This window comes from Pholcus phalangioides, unplaced genomic scaffold, assembly GCF_987345545.1.
Source record: "Pholcus phalangioides strain wild (caught in Gottingen) unplaced genomic scaffold, Ppha-v1.0 ptg000022l_1, whole genome shotgun sequence".
In the NCBI taxonomy this organism is placed as follows: Eukaryota; Metazoa; Arthropoda; class Arachnida; order Araneae; family Pholcidae; genus Pholcus; species Pholcus phalangioides.
This window is the reverse complement of record NW_028301615.1, coordinates 13583749-13607332: the sequence shown is the minus strand read 5'-3', so window position 1 is coordinate 13607332 and position 23584 is coordinate 13583749. Positions and strand designations below refer to the sequence as shown.

General features: G+C 36.8%; 1 protein-coding gene across 3 annotated transcripts in view; it reads left to right on the top strand.

The window, feature by feature from the left end:
• Nucleotides 1–23584, top strand: part of LOC149069499 (delta-sarcoglycan-like) — a 148347-nt gene that overhangs the window by 109196 nt on the left and 15567 nt on the right. For all 3 annotated transcript variants that reach the window (XM_089249543.1, XM_089249542.1, XM_089249545.1), the window contains one exon: nucleotides 14261–14380. In XM_089249543.1, coding sequence (XP_089105669.1) covers nucleotides 14261–14380 — 120 coding nt within the window. The remainder of the gene's footprint in view (nucleotides 1–14260; nucleotides 14381–23584) is intronic.

Sequence of the window (23584 nt, the reverse complement as noted above, 5' to 3'; positions counted from 1 at the left end):
ACCGGTTTTATTCTATACTTTGCCTAGGCATTCTATAGAATGACTAGTCATTCTATAGAATGACTAAACACAATCCAGGCAAAGTATGAAATATCTTCTTCCAACAAATCTCTTTAGGGGCGGTATAAAATATTACATAAAATTAAAATTTCACAGAATTTTCGTCATTTTTCCCCTGAAACGTTTCCCTTTCGCTCTCGTGGAAAAGGATCTGATGAGGGGCGGTATAAAATATTACAATTTCATCGAATTAAAATTTCACAGAGTTTTCGTCATTTATTCCCGGAAACGTTTCCCTCTCGCTCGCGTGAAAAAGGATCTGTTGAGGAGCGGTATAAAATATTACAATTTCGTCGCATTAAAATTTCACAGAATTTTTGCCATTTTTTCCCGGAAACATTTCCCTTTTCGCTCTCGTGAAAAAGGATCTGTTGAGGGGCGGTATAAAATATTACAATTTCGTCGCATTAAAATTTCACAGAATTTTTGCCATTTTTTCCCGGAAACGTTTCCCTTTTCGCTCTCGTGAAAAAGGATCTGTTGAGGGGCGGTATAAAATATTACAATTTCGTCGCATTAAAATTTCACAGAATTTTCGCCATTTTTTCCCGGAAACGTTTCCCTTTTCGCTCTCGTGGAAAAGGATCTGTTGAGGAGCGGTATAAAATATTACAATTTCATCGAATTAAAATTTCACAGAATTTTCGTCATTTATTCCCGGAAACGTTTCCCTTTCGCTCGCGTGAAAAAGGATCTGTTGAGGGGTGGTATAAAATATTACAATTTCGTCGCATTAAAATTTCACAGAATTTTTGCCATTTTTTCCCGGAAACGTTTCCTTTTTCGCTCTCGTGAAAAAGGATCTGTTGAGGGGCGGTATAAAATATTACAATTTCGTCGCATTAAAATTTCACAGAATTTTCGCCATTTATTCCCGGAAACGTTTCCCTTTCGCTCTCGTGGAAAAGGATCTGTTGAGGAGCGGTATAAAATATTACAATTTCATCGAATTAAAATTTCACAGAATTTTCGTCATTTATTCCCGGAAACGTTTCCCTTTCGCTCGCGTGAAAAAGGATCTGTTGAGGGGCGGTATAAAATATTACAATTTCGTCGCATTAAAATTTCACAGAATTTTCGCCATTTTTTCCCGGAAACGTTTCCCTTTTCGCTCGCGTGAAAAAGGATCTGTTGAGGGGTGGTATAAAATATTACAATTTCGTCGCATTAAAATTTCACAGAATTTTTGCCATTTTTTCCCGGAAACGTTTCCTTTTTCGCTCTCGTGAAAAAGGATCTGTTGAGGGGCGGTATAAAATATTACAATTTCGTCGCATTAAAATTTCACAGAATTTTCGCCATTTATTCCCGGAAACGTTTCCCTTTCGCTCTCGTGGAAAAGGATCTGTTGAGGAGCGGTATAAAATATTACAATTTCATCGAATTAAAATTTCACAGAATTTTCGTCATTTATTCCCGGAAACGTTTCCCTTTCGCTCGCGTGAAAAAGGATCTGTTGAGGGGCGGTATAAAATATTACAATTTCGTCGCATTAAAATTTCACAGAATTTTCGCCATTTTTTCCCGGAAACGTTTCCCTTTTCGCTCTCGTGAAAAAGGATCTGTTGAGGGGCGGTATAAAATATTACAATTTCGTCGCATTAAAATTTCACAGAATTTTCGCCATTTTTTCCCGGAAACGTTTCCCTTTTCGCTCTCGTGAAAAAGGATCTGTTGAGGGGCGGTATAAAATATTACAATTTCGTCGCATTAAAATTTCACAGAATTTTCGCCATTTATTCCCGGAAACGTTTCCCTTTCGCTCTCGTGGAAAAGGATCTGTTCAGGAGCGGTATAAAATATTACAATTTCATCGAATTAAAATTTCACAGAGTTTTCGTCATTTATTCCCGGAAACGTTTCCCTTTCGCTCGCGTGAAAAAGGATCTGTTGAGGAGCGGTATAAAATATTACAATTTCGTCGCATTAAAATTTCACAGAATTTTTGCCATTTTTTCCCGGAAACATTTCCCTTTTCGCTCTCGTGAAAAAGGATCTGTTGAGGGGCGGTATAAAATATTACAATTTCATCGAATTAAAATTTCACAGAATTTTCGTCATTTATTCCCGGAAACGTTTCCCTTTCGCTCGCGTGAAAAAGGATCTGTTGAGGGGCGGTATAAAATATTACAATTTCGTCGCATTAAAATTTCACAGAATTTTCGCCATTTTTTCCCGGAAACGTTTCCCTTTTCGCTCTCGTGAAAAAGGATCTGTTGAGGGGCGGTATAAAATATTACAATTTCGTCGCATTAAAATTTCACAGAATTTTCGCCATTTTTTCCCGGAAACGTTTCCCTTTTCGCTCTCGTGAAAAAGGATCTGTTGAGGGGCGGTATAAAATATTACAATTTCGTCGCATTAAAATTTCACAGAATTTTCGCCATTTTTTCCCGGAAACGTTTCCCTTTCGCTCTCGTGGAAAAGGATCTGTTCAGGAGCGGTATAAAATATTACAATTTCGTCGCATTAAAATTTCACAGAGTTTTCGTCATTTATTCCCGGAAACGTTTCCCTTTCGCTCGCGTGAAAAAGGATCTGTTGAGGGGTGGTATAAAATATTACAATTTCGTCGCATTAAAATTTCACAGAATTTTTGCCATTTTTTCCCGGAAACGTTTCCTTTTTCGCTCTCGTGAAAAAGGATCTGTTGAGGGGCGGTATAAAATATTACAATTTCGTCGCATTAAAATTTCACAGAATTTTCGCCATTTATTCCCGGAAACGTTTCCCTTTCGCTCTCGTGGAAAAGGATCTGTTGAGGAGCGGTATAAAATATTACAATTTCATCGAATTAAAATTTCACAGAATTTTCGTCATTTATTCCCGGAAACGTTTCCCTTTCGCTCGCGTGAAAAAGGATCTGTTGAGGGGCGGTATAAAATATTACAATTTCGTCGCATTAAAATTTCACAGAGTTTTCGTCATTTATTCCCGGAAACGTTTCCCTTTCGCTCGCGTGAAAAAGGATCTGTTGAGGGGTGGTATAAAATATTACAATTTCGTCGCATTAAAATTTCACAGAATTTTTGCCATTTTTTCCCGGAAACGTTTCCTTTTTCGCTCTCGTGAAAAAGGATCTGTTGAGGGGCGGTATAAAATATTACAATTTCGTCGCATTAAAATTTCACAGAATTTTCGCCATTTATTCCCGGAAACGTTTCCCTTTCGCTCTCGTGGAAAAGGATCTGTTGAGGAGCGGTATAAAATATTACAATTTCATCGAATTAAAATTTCACAGAATTTTCGTCATTTATTCCCGGAAACGTTTCCCTTTCGCTCGCGTGAAAAAGGATCTGTTGAGGGGCGGTATAAAATATTACAATTTCGTCGCATTAAAATTTCACAGAATTTTTGCCATTTTTTCCCGGAAACGTTTCCCTTTTCGCTCTCGTGAAAAAGGATCTGATGAGGGGCGGTATAAAATATTACAATTTCGTCGCATTAAAATTTCACAGAATTTTTGCCATTTTTTACCGGAAACGTTTCCCTTTTCGCTCTCGTGAAAAAGGATCTGTTGAGGGGCGGTATAAAATATTACAATTTCGTCGCATTAAAATTTCACAGAATTTTCGCCATTTATTCCCGGAAACGTTTCCCTTTCGCTCTCGTGGAAAAGGATCTGATGAGGGGCGGTATAAAATATTACAATTTCATCGAATTAAAATTTCACAGAGTTTTCGTCATTTATTCCCGGAAACGTTTCCCTTTCGCTCGCGTGAAAAAGGATCTGTTGAGGGGCGGTATAAAATATTACAATTTCATCGAATTAAAATTTCACAGAATTTTCGCCATTTTTTCCCGGAAACGTTTCCCTTTTCGCTCTCGTGAAAAAGGATCTGATGAGGGGCGGTATAAAATATTACAATTTCGTCGCATTAAAATTTCACAGAATTTTTGCCATTTTTTCCCGGAAACGTTTCCCTTTTCGCTCTCGTGAAAAAGGATCTGATGAGGGGCGGTATAAAATATTACAATTTCGTCGCATTAAAATTTCACAGAATTTTTGCCATTTATTCCCGGAAACGTTTCCCTTTCGCTCGCGTGAAAAAGGATCTGTTGAGGGGCGGTATAAAATATTACAATTTCGTCGCATTAAAATTTCACAGAATTTTCGTCATTTTTTCCCGGAAACGTTTCCCCTTTCGCGCTCTTGAAAAAGGATCTGTTGAGTAAGGTTCGTAATTTTTTCCGAAAACATGCATTGGCCAGCAACGACTTCTATTCTTATTGGTGTATAATCGCACCATTTGATCCACGATGTAAACTCCTTATTTAATTTCTTTATTGTAGGCAACTATTTCTGGGGTCTTTTTCACGTTTTCGTTGATAGTTACATCCAGGGTGGGCTTAGGGCAGTGCGACCGGTGCAATTGCACCGGGAGCAAATGAGAAGGGGCGCCGAAACGCGTTAAATATACATTACTAGAAAAATATCTTTAAGATACGTATTTATAAAAAAACTGTAAAATATGTATGAAAAAAATGACCGAGATGAATTTAAAAAAAAACAAAGATTTGAGTGTGTATAATATTAGTTATTTTTCGAAACGGAAATAATCGATGGGCAGTTGTGCAGTGCATAATATGGCCCCTTCCCCAGGGCTGTAGCGTGCTTTCTCGGGGGCAGTCTTTTCTTGGAGTCTCCTTGAAATGGTTATGCTCAGAAAAAGGAAGAGTTACAAGCCCCCCCCCCCCCATTCGGCTCGTTGCACCGCCCAAATTGCCTCAGAATAGTTACGGGCCTGCCCAAGTTGCAGGGCCCGGTGCTTTAGCTGGTGTTAGCCTGTCCCTTCCGTTTCTTGGTACTGGCACTGAAAGGGGTAATTTCAAATGAAGTTCATGTGTTTTATAAATATGAAAAGAAATCATACGGAAATATCACTTTAATTTAACCACTTTTATTATCATCTTAGCCCGTACGTGATGCGTGCGCTACACGAATTTTACCATAAAACTCAATTAACATAAGTATGAAGAAGATTGATCCTCCGTGATGAGTATCCTGCACAAATGTGTGACGTTTTGCTTTTTTAATGTTTTTAAATCTGTTAATTAAATCAAACAAGTTGGGTTTTTATGCTTGTTTACAAGTTAAATAGCGGTGTGCCGGGGATGGGGGGGGGGGTGTCACAACACAAAGAGTGTCTGATAATATGGTAGAATGAATCTGTCCCGTATGACTAGCAAAAATTGCCTCCTCTGGCACATCACTCTGGATTTACGCCTGGGGGGGGGGGCGCTGACTACTTTTTTTGCACCGGGCGCCGCTGGGCCTAAGACCGGCCCTGGTTACATCAGTATGAAGTGAACTCAGAACTAGAACATTTTTAATCTTTTTTCTCTGATAAGATGTCAGTGTAATATCAGTTCCTGTTTTTGCAGTTGGAGGTACCTCACGACGGTCTTTTTGAAGGGTCCCAACCAAGCTTGTCCTTTTAAAAAATGCACATAATCTCAGTGATGTAAAATAATCATCTGTTGTTTTGTTTCGAATTACATGTTCATAGACAAGTTGATTTGCTGGTCTGGTATTATCTGCCCCAGTGTAATCGAAACTGATTTTCTGTCCATTCAGAATATATTTGGAATGAACGCAGGCAAGCCAGAATTTTATCCCAAATTTATCAGGATTACTTTGGATATACTGTGTAAATGGACATCTTGCTTTTGAGGGTAGAAGTTGTTCGTCCATAGTTAGATTGGGCCCTGGTTTGTAGCAAGTCACACTGTATTCTATGAATGAAATCCATAGTGAACATGCAAGAGAAAATTGGTCAGTTTTTAATATTTCAGACCTTTCAGATTTCAGATCGAATCGCATGAATTTCAAAATTTCTTTGAAACGATGTCTTGTCATTGTTTGGGGAAAAAATAGGGGACCCCAAATCTCGACGACCACAATGAATTCAGGAGGAAGTTTTTTGCACCTCTTGCATACATAATGGTTATCGTTGCATCCAGTTCAAGCAAAGAAACTGACCAAGAAGTTTCATTCAGACGAGGATGGGCTTCAGCTTCTGAAGCCTCTGAAGCCCATATATATGTCGAATCATTTTGTCGCAGAAAATAAGGCGTCACGAACCCAGAACACTTTCATTTATGTTTTTTGAACGCATAAAATGTGGGGCCTTGATTTTCTCTCAATATATTTTGCGATCCCCGACATCCTAAAGTTGATGAAGGTTCTATGATTTTCCATATGCTCCCATCTGCTGCATTTTCTTAGATCATTTCTGTGGCTTTAACGAGTTATAATGAGTCACACCACGGTCATTTTCTGCACACGAGATCTAATTAGACCGGGACCTACAATTTATTGCCGATTCCGAACGGCAAGCGTGTTTCAATGCTCATCATCGAGAATTTGGTGCACTAACTCCTCAATGGGGAACTTCCTGCGGTAGCAATTTTTTCTGCAGTCAAATCGCCGTGTCTGTTGTACCCCTGTGTCAGGAAAGTTTTCTGACAAAGACGAACCGGGTATCGAACTCGCGACACCTCTAAACATCCTTTGGTACTTTAGGCGAGTATCTTATCGACCTGGGCTACCGTGCCCGAGAAATAATTTTATATTGATTTAAATCTTCGTCATCAGAACCGCTACTTTCTTCACTACAGTTCGACATAGGGTAGATCTATGCTCTTCTGCACTTTTATCATAACTGCTTCCAGAGTTTCTCTCATCTAATCTTTACATCTCCTGGAGTATTTCTTCAGTAAATATACGTTTTCTCGTCATTTTAAACCAATGTTTCCCAAAGTGGGCAATATCGCCTCCTGGTGGGCGATAGAAAGGGCCAAGGGGGCGATAGAAGCCACGGGTATAACAGAGGATCCTATGGGTTCGCTTGAGTTGGGGGGGGGGTGAGGGAAAAATTTATCTGAAAAAGGGGGCGGTGGAACAAAAAGTTTGGGAAACTATGTTCTAAACTAACTGTTTGAAAAGATCACATGCACTCAAATTTTCTACGTCCAAGAATAAACAATTTAACGGATAATATGGCAAGAATGCTTGACAAAAACCAAAAATGACACACCTGCTGACGACACTTGCAGATAAGAATGAGAGGAAAAGAAAGGTCACACACAAGGTCAAATGCAAAAAAGACTTTCAGAAGGATTATAACCTACTTAGAAATCAATTGTGACGACGATAGTAGTATTTACCGCATAATGTGCTAGAATATAAGAAAGAGTCACTATGACCCCGCCTCGGTCTTTCTAGGTATATCCGCTCGTAGCTTCGTTGTTAAAAAAGATAACGAAAGGAAGCTTTGGTATACAATAAGAACATGCTAATTCAGGAAAAGTCCAGAAATTCCAGGTGGTTCGTTTATTCTTAGCAGAGATATGTAAGCTTAAACAGCGTGCAAGGTCAAAAAGACCCCCGTTTCGTCTTCCTACTGTTAATATTTCATCATTGATAAATGGAACTTGCAAATGCGGATTATGCGATATCATTTTGTCTTGAAGTAACAGAAATTTTCATCTACGCATTTATGAACAAAAAATATAATGTATAAAGCGCCCGTTAACTCATCTATTCGAGGGAAAGTGACCGTGGTATGTCGGTCACGGAAAACAAATTGGTATACGTAGGTTTACCGTATTTTATCGGTGGAAATACGGGAGATAGAGATCCTAAGTAAAGAATTGCTTATTGTTAGGCCGACCATATTTGCTCGAGAAAAATACGTGAAATTGGGATTCGAAATACGGGAAAATGCGGGACAATGTCAATTATCGCTAAATGATGCCAAAAGTAAGCGAAGTTGTTAACTCGTGCTAAAATCACAGAAAATTCGCCAATCGCGAGAAATAAAGTGCCACTTCAAATTACAGTGAATTAAAAAAAAACATGACAAATGTGTGAGATGAATATTCTTGTTTTTAGTCTCTTAATGAGGCTTTTTGAATCACGTTATATTTTCCTTTTTCTGGAGGGACATACATGGTAACCAATATGGCGACTTCCTGCGCAACTCGTGAAAGACATAAATCAAAATTAAAGAAACGTAGAAATGAATTGTTTTTGATGGGTGCTAGATATTTCGAAAATTTTCTTGAAGATCAAGTTATGGATTTGCCTGCTTTTGCTTCAAAAAATGCTTGATTAAAGCTGCGGAATTTCTTCAGTGTAATTTATGGGCCCATAATTAACTTCAAAACATCCTAAACTATATAGATTGATGATATTGAATATTATAAAACAATACAGAAGTATTAATTCTCATTTTTGTGCTTGAGAAGATATAAGTAAATGTTATTGCATGAATATCTAACTCAAAAGTAGGTCCGGCTAATTATTTTATATTTAATTTTCTGTGCTTCATATTTCTAAGCGAACTCAATTTTTCGAAAATCGAGAATTCAGTTCAACTTTTAAAATTATTGATGAGGCGGAAAACCCTACTAAATATCCACATTTCTACGGTAAATTCGGCAATTTTAACATTGATTTCCATGGGAAAAACATGCTGTGCTTGTCCCTCCAAGTGATACTGATGATCATAGGCGTACGCAGAATTTTCTCGAGGGGGGATTTGAAACTTGTTTACCCTCTGAGGGAGTTTTACCTTTTTTCCTGTAAAATAACACTATAATCTTGGCTCGGGGAGGGGGGTGGTTAGAACCCCTTCCCCCCCTTTGAGTGCGCCAATGCTGATGATGATTATGATATCTATTCCAAAAGCCTCATTATCGTGATGTAATTTCTAAGGTGGAAAGATAATTTTAATCGTTGATTTGAAGAATAAAAAGCCAAGTTGACTTCGTTGAAAATATTTGAAAACTCGGGACATTTCTGCAAAAAAGTCGGGACAGCAAAAAAACAGAAAAAAACCGGGACTGTCCCGAGAAATACGGGATGTATGGTCACCCTGCTTATTGCTATTCTATCTCTCAAAAAATTGTCAAATGTTGAAAAATTGCTAATTATGGTTAAAATTGATGGGAAAGAAATGCTGATGGGTATGTACGAAGAAGGACTACAATAAATTGCAGTAAATAAAAATGTATTTCACGAAATAAATGTTATGTTATTGATATTTTTTTTTAAATGTCTTGTTTTTGTTATGTAAAAAAGAAACACGTCACAAATATACGACACAAACGTTTATGTTTACAATCATAATTAATCGTACCGTGATTTGTAAGAAATTAAAACTATCTTCCTCCACGTTTTCAGTCAAGTTTCAGTGAGTCAAGTGAGTTTAGTCGAAAATACGGGACATTTTGAAAAACAAATACGGGACATTTTGAAAAACAAATTCGGGACGGTGAAAATAAAAGATAAATAGCAAAATATAGGCCTTTTTAGCAAACGTTTTGTGGTGACCTTATGCATATGACACATATGTCACGCATTTCCCGGGACATTCCAGGGACATTTTCACTTTATTTTGGCTGTCCCGACTTTTTTGCAAGAATGCCGTGGTTTGTCGCGAATGTTCTACATTGAAGAATCTACAAAACCTACTTTTAGATGGTTATAGTTTTATTATGGATATACTTTATTAAAATCAACTATTGAAATTATATTTCGACGCATAAATTATATCACTATAATTACAACTATGAATAAGAATATTCACCTCACATACGTCATGGCTTTTTTACTTTCTTGATAAAGTGATCCTCAAATATGTTCTGTATGATCCTGTATGATCTGTCCAGGGAATTTGTTAATGTTAATAAACATCCATGCCCGAGAGAATCAGGGTTCGAACCAACACTTCCACAGTAAAACGCTAGCTTCCAAACTACTCCACTGCAAGACGGCAAATACTAAACGTTGATTTAATTGTTTGCCCCTTCAAACGTTTTATTTCGTTATTTTACAATGTACTTCGTGGAATCCAGTTTTGTCCACTGCAATTCTCTCAGAGTAATGTTTTTATTCCTGCCATTGGTGTTTTTTAGTGATTTCTGCAAAAGTTGGCAACTTTGTTTACATTCGGCGGCAGTTATGGCGATGATTGGCGATGTTCCGTATTTCACCCGTATTTGAAATCCTGAGTTCCGGTATTTTTCTCGAAGAAATTTGGTTAGCCTAAATGTGCAATAAAACTTAGTGACACGGTTTTTACAATCTACCAAAATTACGTGAATTCTTTGGATAGCAATGAAATCATTTACCTCAGCTTTGGGAGCTTACGTCAGTGGTGAAATAATTGACGTTATGTGTCTCATCAGGCCCCTAGCCAGAAATTTCATTCCAAGGTCAAGGGGGGATCACTTTCATTTCATGGGGAGGGACCAAAGTGATAGAAAACTGGTTCCAAAATTTTTTACGTCGCGGGGCACTTTTCAGAATTGTTATCATTGAGCACTAATTTTGACAGCATTTACAGGTTGATGCCATGTATAAAATACAGTAATTATGATAAATCTGGTGATTATGCATAATCGCCGGTTATTATGCACAATAATTTCATCCGTTTTGATCAGTGATTATCCATAGTAATCGATATAAATCCGGCGATTATGCGTAATTACAGATTTATGCCATTTTGTTTACAGTAACATATTCCACGAAAAACGTCCGAAAGCGATAAAATGTTGTTGTCCGTATCCGATTTGAAATTCCAAAAAGAAATTACCCGGTTAAATTCAGTTGTGATTTATTTTGACGAATGAATTTTAATTTGACGAAAATGTGACATTTAATATCGTCCATCCACAGATCCCTTGTCAAGAAAGCCAAAGGAAAAGTTTACAGAAAAAAAATTAAGAAAAATTATATTAAATTGTAATCGTATAAATTGAATATTTTATACCACCCCTATAAACAGATCCCTTTTCCAGAGAGCCAGACGTTTCCCGGAAAAATCGAAGAAAACTGTTTGAAAATTTAATTTGACGACACCGTCCCTCAAGGGATTCCATTTCAAGAGAGCTAAAGGAAAACGTTTGAAATTGAAAACTGTGCGAAAGTTTAATTTGACGACACCGCCCTTCAAGGGATCCCTTCTCAAGAAAGCGAAACGGAAATGTTTCCGGGAAAAAATGACGAAAATTCTGTGAAATTTTAATTCGATGAAATTGTAATATTTTATACCGCCCCTCAACAGATCCTTTTTCACGCGAGCGAAAGGGAAACGTTTCCGGGAATAAATGGCGAAAATTCTGTGAAATTTTAATGCGACGAAATTATAATATTTTATACCACCCCTCAACAGATCCTTTTTCACGAGAGCGAAACGGAAACGTTTCCGGGAAAAAATGGCGAAAATTCTGTGAAATTTTAATTCGATGAAATTGTAATATTTTATACCGCCCCTCAACAGATCCTTTTTCACGCGAGCGAAACGGAAACGTTTCCGGGAATAAATGGCGAAAATTCTGTGAAATTTTAATGCGACGAAATTGTAATATTTTATACCACCCCTCAACAGATCCTTTTTCACGAGAGCGAAAAGGGAAACGTTTCCGGGAAAAAATGGCGAAAATTCTGTGAAATTTTAATTCGATGAAATTGTAATATTTTATACCACCCCTCAACAGATCCTTTTTCACGAGAGCGAAACGGAAACGTTTCAGGGAAAAAATGACGAAAACTCTGTGAAATTTTAATGCGACGAAATTGTAATATTTTATACCGCCCCTCAACAGATCCTTTTTCACGAGAGCGAAAAGGGAAACGTTTCCGGGAAAAAATGGCAAAAATTCTGTGAAATTTTAATGCGACGAAATTGTAATATTTTATACCGCCCCTCAACAGATCCTTTTTCACGAGAGCGAAACGGAAACGTTTCAGGGAAAAAATGACGAAAACTCTGTGAAATTTTAATGCGACGAAATTGTAATATTTTATACCGCCCCTCAACAGATCCTTTTTCACGAGAGCGAAAAGGGAAACGTTTCCGGGAATAAATGGCGAAAATTCTGTGAAATTTTAATGCGACGAAATTGTAATATTTTATACCGCCCCTCAACAGATCCTTTTTCACGAGAGCGAAACGGAAACGTTTCAGGGAAAAAATGACGAAAACTCTGTGAAATTTTAATGCGACGAAATTGTAATATTTTATACCGCCCCTCAACAGATCCTTTTTCACGAGAGCGAAAAGGGAAACGTTTCCGGGAAAAAATGGCAAAAATTCTGTGAAATTTTAATGCGACGAAATTGTAATATTTTATACCGCCCCTCAACAGATCCTTTTTCACGAGAGCGAAAAGGGAAATGTTTCCGGGAAAAAATGGCAAAAATTCTGTGAAATTTTAATGCGACGAAATTGTAATATTTTATACCGCTCCTCATCAGATCCTTTTCCACGAGAGCGAAAGGGAAACGTTTCAGGGGAAAAATGACGAAAATTCTGTGAAATTTTAATTTTATGTAATATTTTATACCGCCCCTAAAGAGATTTGTTGGAAGAAGATATTTCATACTTGTGTTTAGGCATTCTATAGAATGACTAGTCATTCTATAGAATGCCTAGGCAAAGTATAGAATAAAACCGGTATTTCATACTTTGCCTGAAACGACCAGGCATTGTATAGAATGCCTAGGCATTCTATAGAATGCCTGGATTTCATACTTTGCCGGTAACATGTATATCTCGTTACTTAAATAACATATTTGAGATATATTTTGTCCAAAATATTGTACAACGATTTAGTACGTTTTTCTTTGTAATTAAAGTAAATTTCCAATATTAATTAACTTTTTTAACTAATGTAAATAAATTAACTCAATTTGATTAAAATAACTAGTAATTAGGATTTTGACAAACCTCTTGTACCATGTGACAAAAAATTACAAAATAGAAAAATATAGAGCTTTTTTCCTATTTAAAAAAATATTTTCCTGTTCATGATCATGAGAAAAAAAAAATTCGGATCGATAAAAATTTTTCCAGAATTTTCATTTTTGGATAGTCATAAAAACTTAAACTTCTTTGTCAAAAATGCTAGAGGAACTAATATTTAAATTCATATGCCCCCATATTTCTTTTTCCTACCACTTTTTACAAAACAAAGTATGAAAAAATTATAAATATATAATATATTTGTGTAATATTTATCTATCAGTAATACGATTGTAAAAATATTTTGCCCATTTTTCATTTGAATGTTAACACATGGTCAGCCGAATAGTGAGCATCACTGCCTACAGATTTTGAATCAAATTCTACAATTCATGGGTATTTTTGGTAAATATTCAAATAGATCTTCAATTTATCTCCCAGTTTTCAATATCTGTCTCATTTTACTTACGAAACATTTTTATATTTAAAATTTTAACTAAAAAGATCCAGGCGCTATCTCAATTTCGTTAATGAATCTCTCGTGCAGGAATTAGTTAATTTATTGATTCCCAAACGATATACTCCATGTATTTTGAGTGGCAAATAAATCAGCCGAAAATGTCACGAAATGTTGGCAATGAAATTATACTGGAAGTACTAATTAGGTTAAAGATGGATGAAAGAAAATAACAGGGCTTAGGATCCATGATCGGATGGAATTTAAATATCTAGACGTTTCGTCTGAACCTGTGTGCAGCAAACATAATCAGTGCATATAGATGTTATTTTCCTCAGACTTCAACACGTCAAGGAAAGAGACTTAATGGGTATAAATACCTAATTCATCTTTAAAAAGAAGCGTTAGTAGACTCCTTCGGGAACCCTGGTTCTCTTGCTATCTGGGCGAGTACTAAACTATGCACCAGAGAAATTCTTTTTTTTTAGAATAACACTCACAGTAGTGTGCTTCGCTGAGTGTGCAGTAGCCTCCTTGAGACACCCGGGGAGCTTATCGCTGAGTTAAGGAAGGCTACTAGCTCTACTTAGCACATCACACTACCATGCAGGTTGAAAGAAAAGAAATGTTTTGTGCCTGCCTCTGTATTATATTGTTGAGCAGTGCAATCACTGGATATTTGTACATTAACAAAAAAAGGAGCAGTATGAAAAGAGTAAAATGCATTTTTTCTTAGTTGTTGATGTGAAATTTCCTGTTTAAAATTTTGTTAACTTTAACCTCATAATAATTGTATTTCACAACGCTTTTCAATGGATAGGCTACCCTTTTATTAATGAGGATTTCTCATGAATGGCTATAAGAATAGGTTGATGTGTTTTCATTGATAGACTTGGAAAGCTCAAGCTCTTCACGAAAACTCAATCCTTGATGCAATGCTTTATGGAACCTAACGCTTGATTCTGTTTTTATTTATTTTTTTTCCCAGGTCCAAACTCGGTAGAGTCTTTTGCAGAAAAGTTTTCTATCAAAAATAGACGCGGAGAAACTCTTTTCCAAGTAGACGACAAAGAAGTTTTGGTTGCAGCTCAGCGACTGAGGGTGACAGGTGAGCACCAGAAAATATATATATATAAACGTTTCTCTCAGCTCTTTCTCCTCTTTTTTTTTTTCCTGGCTCCGCCATTCAGCTCATGCGTCCATGATTTATCGGTAAAGCAGAAATCGAACTTTACCGTAAGCTTCCCTGCACTTTTTTCTCATGGATTTCGGTTTCTTTTCGTTATTTTTAAAAGCAGCAAAAAGAAAACAGTAAAAAAAAAATTCCTTCTCTGTTTATTCCACTTTTCAGTCCAAGAGGTTTTTATTTTTGCTTTTCATCCTCTTCAGCTGTATCAAAATAGAGTCTTTATATATATGTGTGTGTGTGTGTGCGCGCGCGCGTGTGTGTGAGTATTTAAAAAAAAAATATATATATATATATATATATATTTTTTTTTTTTTTCCAACTCTTTTTCGCGGAGAACTTGAGTCGAAGGCTTTTACATTTAGAAAAAAGCAAACGAATGCTATAATCACCCCGGGTATTAGGTTAAACATGCCCAAAAAGCCTCTTATGGGTCTGAAAGAAGGCAGCGGAGTAGCACCAAAGCTCTATAATACATACACAAGAATGTTTCCTAATATTTAAAAAAATGATGCCCGAGTTCAGCTATTTCAATAATGTATAAAAAATCCGAGCGAAATCGGCCATTTCGAGGTAATTCCAATTAAAATCGGAAAACCTTAGTTGATCTGAGAATGAACGATTCAACCACATCTGTATCAACTGTTTATGTAGAAGCATTATTATATGCGAGGTGGGGTGCCTGACGTAGCGTATGTTGCGGGATACCTAGCGAGATGGACGTTCAGTGGAAGGAAAAGTTGTCAGGGAAAGTTTAAAATTTTAATCAAAAATAAGAGAAATGTGTAAATATTGCAAATATTGGATGGAAACGAGGGAAAAATCGGAAGTTCAAAAACATTTGGAATGTTAGGATTTTGGATTATATTTTTCTTCCGGAGTTTTATTCTAGAGAAGTCATAGAGGGTTATGTTTAAGTTATGGTCAGGGAAACGTCAGTGAAATTGCATAGTTTTTTTTTGGGAAGTCATAGAATTTTTTCAGTTTCGGTCAGAGAAAGTCAGGAAATGTTTTGGGTTCTAGTCACAGAAAATCAGAGAAGGTTTTGGGTTCTAGTCACAGAAAATCAGAGAAGGTTTTGGGTTCTAGTCACAGAAAATCAGAGAAGGTTTTGAGTTTGGGTCAGTGAAAATCGGGAACATTTCTCAGTTTGGTCTGGAATAAGGAAAATTTCCGAAGTCTGTCAGAAATGGTCAGGGAAATTTTTCAGTTTTGGTTAGAGAAATTTTCGAGTTTCGGTCAGAAAAAAGGGAAATTTTTGAGTTTCGGTCAGAAAAAAAGGAAATTTTTGAGTTTTAGTCAGAGAAAAGTAAAGGAAATTTTTGAGTTTTTCTCTAAGAAAGTTAGGGAATGTTTCCAGTTTTGGTGAGGGAAATTTTTCAGTTTCGATAAGGGAAAGTCAAATTTTTTGAGTTCTAGTTAGGGAAGTTTTTTGTTTTTGTCAGTGAACGTCGGGGAAATTTTTGCAGTTTAGTCTGGGCAAATCTGAATTTTTTCAGTTTCGTATGGTTAGAGAAATTGGAAAAAAAAACGTTTTTGTTGGGGAAGTCTGAAAATGATCGAGCAGATTTTTCTGGAAACCATGTACCGTATATAGGGCTTAAATGACTTAAAATCTTGATTCAGGTTACAAACGTATATACAAATACAAATACAAATACAAATACAACGCCACAACAGGCAAAATGCCCAACGAGGTGGCTGATAAAAAGATGCCCATAAAAATATGGTTGTCATATGTTTCAAAAATACAGCAACCCAATTAAAAATGCAATTAACACAAATTACAAACAATATATACACATGATAAAATATTATACAATGCCCATAAAGAATATTATGGTTGTCTTATTCTAAGAATGGATAGCTTCTCGATTTACCCCAACATGTTTATCGTATTTCTTTTTAAACGTGTCAATTGTGTTACAATTTACTACCTCCGGGGGTAAGCTATTCCATTTATTAACAACCCTATTGGAGAAAAATTCCCTGCGACACCATAACCTTGCATTGTCCCTCACCAATCGATACTGGTGTCCCCTTGTAAAAGCAGTCGATTGGCGGTGTACTAAAAGTTCATGGTCCATCCTATCCATCCCATTGAAAATTTTGAACACTTCGATCATATCTCCTCGACACCTGCGTTCATCCAATGTAAACATATTCAAAAAATGAAGTCTTTCTTCATAACTCAAGCCCTGTGTGCCAATAAGGACACGCGTAGCTCTTCTCTGCACCCCTTCAACCAAGTCTATGTCCCTCTGTAGGTATGGTCTCCAAAACCTTACAGCATACTCCAGTCCAGGACGAACTAAGCCTCGAAAAAGCGGAAGAATGACTTTAGGAGAACGCGAAGAGACCTTTTTGAAAATGAGACCAAGCATTCTATTCGATTTTTTGACAACCGCTGAACAATGTTCAGAAAACTTAAGTCGCTCGTCAATGAGAATTCCCAAATCGGTGACTCTAGTTGCATCCGGGATAGTGACACCATTCAACTCGTAAGAGAACCGTGGGTTGTTCGAACCAAAATGAGCGACCATGCACTTATCTACGCTAAACGTCATGCTCCATTCATTTGCCCATGCTGCAATCTTGTTTAAGTTGGTCTGGAGCAACTCCCTATCGCTTTCATTTCCGATTACCCCCATTAGCTTCACATCATCTGCGAATTTGCTAGTAATTCCATCGATACCCTGATCGAGTTTGTCGATAAAAAGTGAAAAAAGTATGGGGCCAAGGACACTTCCCTGAGGAACTCCACTTGTGACGTCTGTCCAACCAGAGAATTCCCCGTTCACCATAACTCGTTGTGACCTATCTCTTAACCACGATTCTATCCAATTCAGCAAGTTGCCCCCTATTCCAATCTCGTGTAAACGCTTCAAGAGTTTGCCATGTTGGACCCGATCGAATGCCTTCTGGAAATCAAGGTAAACAACGTCGACATTTTTGCTCTTACCCAAAGCCTTAGTCACGTAATCATAGAAGCAAAGGAGGTTAGTTACACATGACTTCCCCTTCCTGAACCCATGCTGATTATCCGACAATACATTATTCTCGTCTATCCACTTCACAAACTGCCTTTTGATGATAATTTCCAAAATTTTCGAGAGGGAGCTCGTCAAACTCACTGGACGATAATTAGACACCACTTCTCTACTACCCTTCTTAAATATCGGAACAACGTTAGCCAGTTTCCAATCTCTCGGGACGATACCCTCAGCAACACTACTCCTGTATATCTGTGCGACTGGCCCCAACAATTCATTAGCACCTTCCCTGAGAACCCTGGGATAGATATCATCTGGTCCTGGTGCTTTGCTTGCACATACATTTCTTAGAAGATTTAGGACCTCCACGTCTTCCACTTGAATATCGTTGAGCGTTTTATTACCCCATGCAACACCCGTATATCGAATATCATTATCTCCATTAAAAACCGACGCGAAAAAGTCATTGAAAGCACTACACATGCCTACATTGCTCTCTACTTTTGAGCCTCCTATCGAGAGGGGGCCAACTGTCCCCTTACATCCATTATTGACGTATCGAAAAAATGATTTTGGGTCAGAGCCAATGTTATCTGCCAACCTAGATTCAACTTGCTTTTTACTATCCCTTATCGCTTTCTTCAACAGTCTTCTTTTATCAGTAAACAATGATAGGTCACCTCGTCCACTTTTATACTCTCTGAATGCTCTTTTCTTTTCAAGATAAAGGTTCCGCACGCTATCCGTGAACCATAGAGGGTGTGATGTACAAACACGCTTTTTTCGAACAAAGGGTATGACGTCGTGCAAAACAGAGGATAGCTTCGTACTAAATTCTTCCCATTGACTTACCACCCCTACTGATTCCAACCGGTCTTTGAAAACTTCCGCTAACCTTCTTCGCAAAACATCAAAGTTAGTTCTCCGAAAACAAGGAACCAGTCTTTTGTTATCAACCTTACCCGAGGAAAAGTTACAGAGAAATCTGACGATACGATGATCACTGGAAGAAAACTCTTCCCCCACCGAAACATGTTCAACTAGATCCTCAGAACTAGTAAGAACTAAATCCAAAATAGCAGTACCCCTAGTGGCTTCTGATACATGCTGATACAAAAAATTTTCGAGCACCAACTTAAGAAAGTCTCTTTCATACTGATTTAAATTGTATCATTCTATAAATTTAAGGTGTGAATTACCAACAAGTTTTCGCAACAAACACTTTTCCTTCACCAAATGTCGAGCGCATCGGGTGAAAGAAAATATATTAATCTTAACGTTAGATTTTTGTTGCATGGAAGCCATTCGTAATATAACAGGTGTTATATCCATCGAAATTCATTTTTAATTGACGCGAATCGAATCAAGGGAGAAAAGAAAAGGAAGAAAGAAGAGGAATCAGAATTTCATCAACGTAATTTGCTGTTGCTATCAGGAGAAATTCCTGAGAATGATCGAAGAAGCAGATGTCGGTGGAAATGTAACACCTGTTTTTCTTTGTGGTAAGCAGTGAAAACAGTTTCACTGTAGCTTTTATTTTTCGAAGAAAAAGTGAAAAAAAATAATAATAAAACATGATAGTAATCCGAAATTAAGAGGAAGATAAAAAAAAAGCAATTTAAAGACATCAGCTTCCTGTTTTCATTTTGAAAGAAACATTTTAGTGGCAAAGATAACACTTGAAAGAAGAAAAGGAAACCCCAAAGAAGACGTTATCTTGAAATTTATTCAATTGCTTTTTCTCATATTTCTGAGTTTTTTCCCGTAAAAAGTGATTTCCGAAATCGTTTATTTTTTTCTTTATTCCCCGTATTATGTTGATTCTTTCTTTCGGTGTTTCTTTGTTCTCTTCTTTTCAAATCTTCGCTTGCTTCCGAAATCTGGAGAAATTTCCGTAATTCTCACTGAACTGTTATGAGAACAGGTTTATCGTGTACTAGAAACGATATAATGAAACTTGAGGAAATATTTCTCACGAATGATCACACATCGTCTATAATAAATATTATATTATCTCAAGATTTTCATCATCAAAAGTGTGATCAATTATGATGTACATCACATTATGACTTCAACAGTTTTATCCATGATCGAATAGGTCAAAAAAAGAAATGGATTTAAAACCTTACAAGTGGCAGAAAAATCGGATGTTGTTAATCTGAAGATAACAATTCGGAGAATCAATTTTCTGTCACCCCACGATAAACGCAAACATTTCCCATAGGATTCCAGTACGAATATCATGAGCGTCTAAGTGACAGAGTGGTAAAATGCTCGTCACCCCACCCCACATGAAGTTTTCCGTCAGGTCTGCGGGTTTGATCCTGGGAAACAATATAGCAAACAAGTTCTTTTCCTATCAGGGCCGACCAGCTATAGATGACGCTTTCATGTCAGACCCGCCTCTATAGGTAGTCAATTGCTGTATGGAGATATGACCGAAGTTTTTGCTGTTCTCTCCCAACATTCCTCCGATTTTTGAAATAAAATACTACAATTTCTAATAAAGTAAAATGTATCATCACATGTCTGTCAAAATCGTTTTCACAAAATATCTTCTGGCTTGTCAATGCTAAAATAAGAGTCTTTTATGGAGACGAGACATCGCGTCATTGCCGCTTAAAAGGTTAAGAAAACTGTTCCTATTGAAATTTATAGTCATGTTCTCTATACTAATTGTGCACATAAGTACGGAATTTTTTTTAAACAATAAAAGCACTCGAATACGTCATAAATACGTAATGATTTATTGTAATACTCCTGCCGCTATACACGTCGCGAACAAACTGCTCTTTTCACGGTACATGCAAATGTGTACCAAGAATCGAGGTACAAGAGGTATCAAGAATCGCCGTAGCTGTACCGACGAGTCGTGACCATGAATGATCGTCCAGTTCAGGAATAGGGTCCTCCAGGTTCTGGATAAAGGACTTCTCTTCGATGCTTTCTCCAAATTGTCCTCGGAGTTATCCGCAAGTCAGGTACATAGGATTGAAAGAAAATATTGAGAAAAATCCAAACTCTTGAAATACATTGAGTAACTTAATTAATTCCTTAGTCTATTCCTATTAATTGATTTAAGTACGATATTGTAATAATGCATAATTTAAAAATTATCGCAAGTAATTATTACTTGTAGGCTATGTATATAATTTTGATTTTAGTATTTTAGTTAATTAATTACGCAAGTAGATACCAAAAATTTAAGGATCCTCATTAGGTAACCCACCCGTACTAAAAGAATTAGGTGCAGGAAATAATCACCCCGAGAACCGGAATTGAAAATCTTGAGCCACCTGATGTCTTAAGGCATGCATGACACCTCCCTGTATATTGAACTGTTTTGAGTGTAACCAGTCATAATAATGATCCTCCAGTGTCATCGGGCACCCTGGGGCCCCACCAGGTTTACATTAACACCCGAGAACGACTATCGAACTATGGTAATGAAAAAAGCTATTCGGCAATAAAATTGGAAAATAGTACCCACGGTCCAGCGAGGGAAATTGTAAATGCGCCTACTGGCATTTGAAAGCTACTACTACTAAACAACACATGCACCACGTCCATATTCCTCTGCGGAATTTCTAACGAATTAGTACGTGTTAGGATGTGCGTGTTGTGAACCTGACGTGAAGTTTGTTTCCGAGTAATGCTTGTTATTTTTAGTGCTGCCATCTGCCATCAATTTTTGTAACTATGAGTGAAGTGTTATGATTGAATAATTTTATCGTTGTAGGCCTGCTGCTTTCTGTGGCGAGACTTTTTAACCCTTCAACCGTCGAAGACGCGTTGACGCGTCATAAAAATTCTTTCGAAAACGGGCAAGGACGTGTTGACGCGACCAAAAAATTCTCTCGAAAACGGGCGAGGACGCGTCAACGCGTCCTGGTCAGGCCAGTGCTTTCCCCTAGCTGCTTTGTCTGAGACTTGTCACCCATGCTGTTTGACGAGCTCCTCCCTCTTCATTCAGTAATGCTGATCTCATTGTAGGAAGCTCTTCACTGGCACCTAATACAGCAAGCAGACGTGAATAAAAGACACTGTTCTCTATTATGTACTATAGTTATCTTGAATTGTGCGTGTGTGGGTGTGTTATTTGGGAATATGTTTATAACTCTGCGTTTGAGAAAACTCGTTTCTTGAAGAGCACTTTTTTATAATATTTCCAAAGAACTTAGCAACATCGTAATATAATTGATTGTACTCTTGTTAAATACAGTAATAGTTCTGACAAGTTCAATTTTTTAAACTTTTAAAATTAACATTCTTTAGAAATTAATATCAAGATTTCTCTCTCTAAAATTAACATATCTTGAATAATTGTAATAATAGTATTTATTGTAATACTTCTTTGATAATATTTCTTAAATGATTCTTGAGAGTTTGAGAATCATTCAAGAATTTAATAAATAGTTAATTCAGTCAGGGCTGCAGCCATAAACTCGGCCAGTCCGACAACATCCAGTTTGGCACACCTCTGGTCCATCACACCGTATTTGTTTCATCTTCCCCCAGGTCCGTAATTTTTTCCGGGGGTGCACTATGATGATCAATTAGCAAACAAAATGTTTTTTGCATTAAGTTGTGGTAATTTTTTTTTTCTTTTTAATTTTTTCAACCTTAAAAATTGTCTCCCTTTTCAACCCTTCGACTCCACCCGTTTTACCGGGTCAGTTGAAAATTATGACCTTTTACAGAAAAATGGCTGATATCATAAAACCCTTGAGATTTAATTTCTAAATCACTGCAAATTTTTCATCTTTATATATTGTAGCCTCCCAGAAATCGATGCAGTTTCATTACATATGGTGTTCTGAACGAATAAATCAACTTTTACTTGATGTTTACATAATATATTGTACTATCTCAGCATTAATCCCGAGATTATGTTTGAATATCAGAAATGTGCAACTTTCCATAGAAAATCACGCAAATCGTGGTAACGTAAGTTGGGATACTACTGTATCATTGTAGAAATTACAATTGCATTATAATGTGTAATATTTTGATGAGGTAATAAATATAGGGGGGGGGGGAAATGTTGCAGCTTGTTATAAAAAATATAATAATAGTAATGTATTCTCTCTCACGGAGGAAGTTCAGAGACGACCCCGGTTGCCCCAGCCTAGTTACCCACCTGCACGATAGGTTGTCTTAGTGTAAACCGCACCTTTTCGATTTGTTATTAATTTGATATTTATTCTTCGGTAGTGCAGTCTTTTTTTGTGTGACGTAAGTTTGTACACGATAGGGTAATGGAGTTCAAAGAAATCCTTGAACAAAAGAAGTTTCTAAAAAACCATATTTCCATAATTTTTCACGATTTCCACCGTAGTTTCATATTTTATGGTGTAAATCCATAGAAACTACGTAAATTCCATTGTGGTTGGCAAGTATACTTATAAGTAGGGGCAAGGTTTTCATGACCTAAAAACTGATAGAAAATGCTCTATAAAAAATTAATATTCCCCGAAAGACCGAAAATTTGCCTTTGAAGTAAAAAATGATACAAAAAATTTACTTTTCTATTTACAGTAACAATAATTTTAGCAAAATGATATGAGAATGAGGAATATTGAGATGCAATTAATTAATATTGCACAACACTCTGTACGACGTTTTATGTACAGAGCTGAAAGAAAATTGCGGATTCCAAGAATAATCCGGATAACTAGAATCCTTTTAAATTGGGAAAGGTTTTGTACAGCCGTATTTGTACGTGACTACCCGTGTATTCAGAGAGAAAAAAAGAAAATGTCAGATAGGTGTGTACCTCTGTAGTAGATAAACTGTTTCGTGAACACATTGTAAAAAACACCCCCTACAAGTACATACTGAATTCTTCTATTCACTGACTTATCCATAAGTCTATACAACATGTATTGAAAGTAAATGGAATTTTCTTATCAGTTGGTATGAGAACTGTCTGTTTGTTGTCAGCAGCGAAGAGTAAAAACATTCTTTCAATATTATTATTATAGACGCATTTTACAATATATTTTAATGTGCTACAAAAAAAAAAACTGAGTTAAAAATAACTTTACTCAGGTTTGGTGTGCTAGTTTTCAACCTTTTTGAGACCATGTCCCGTGTAATTAAAACAAATAAAATAAGTCAGGGTTCTAAACAT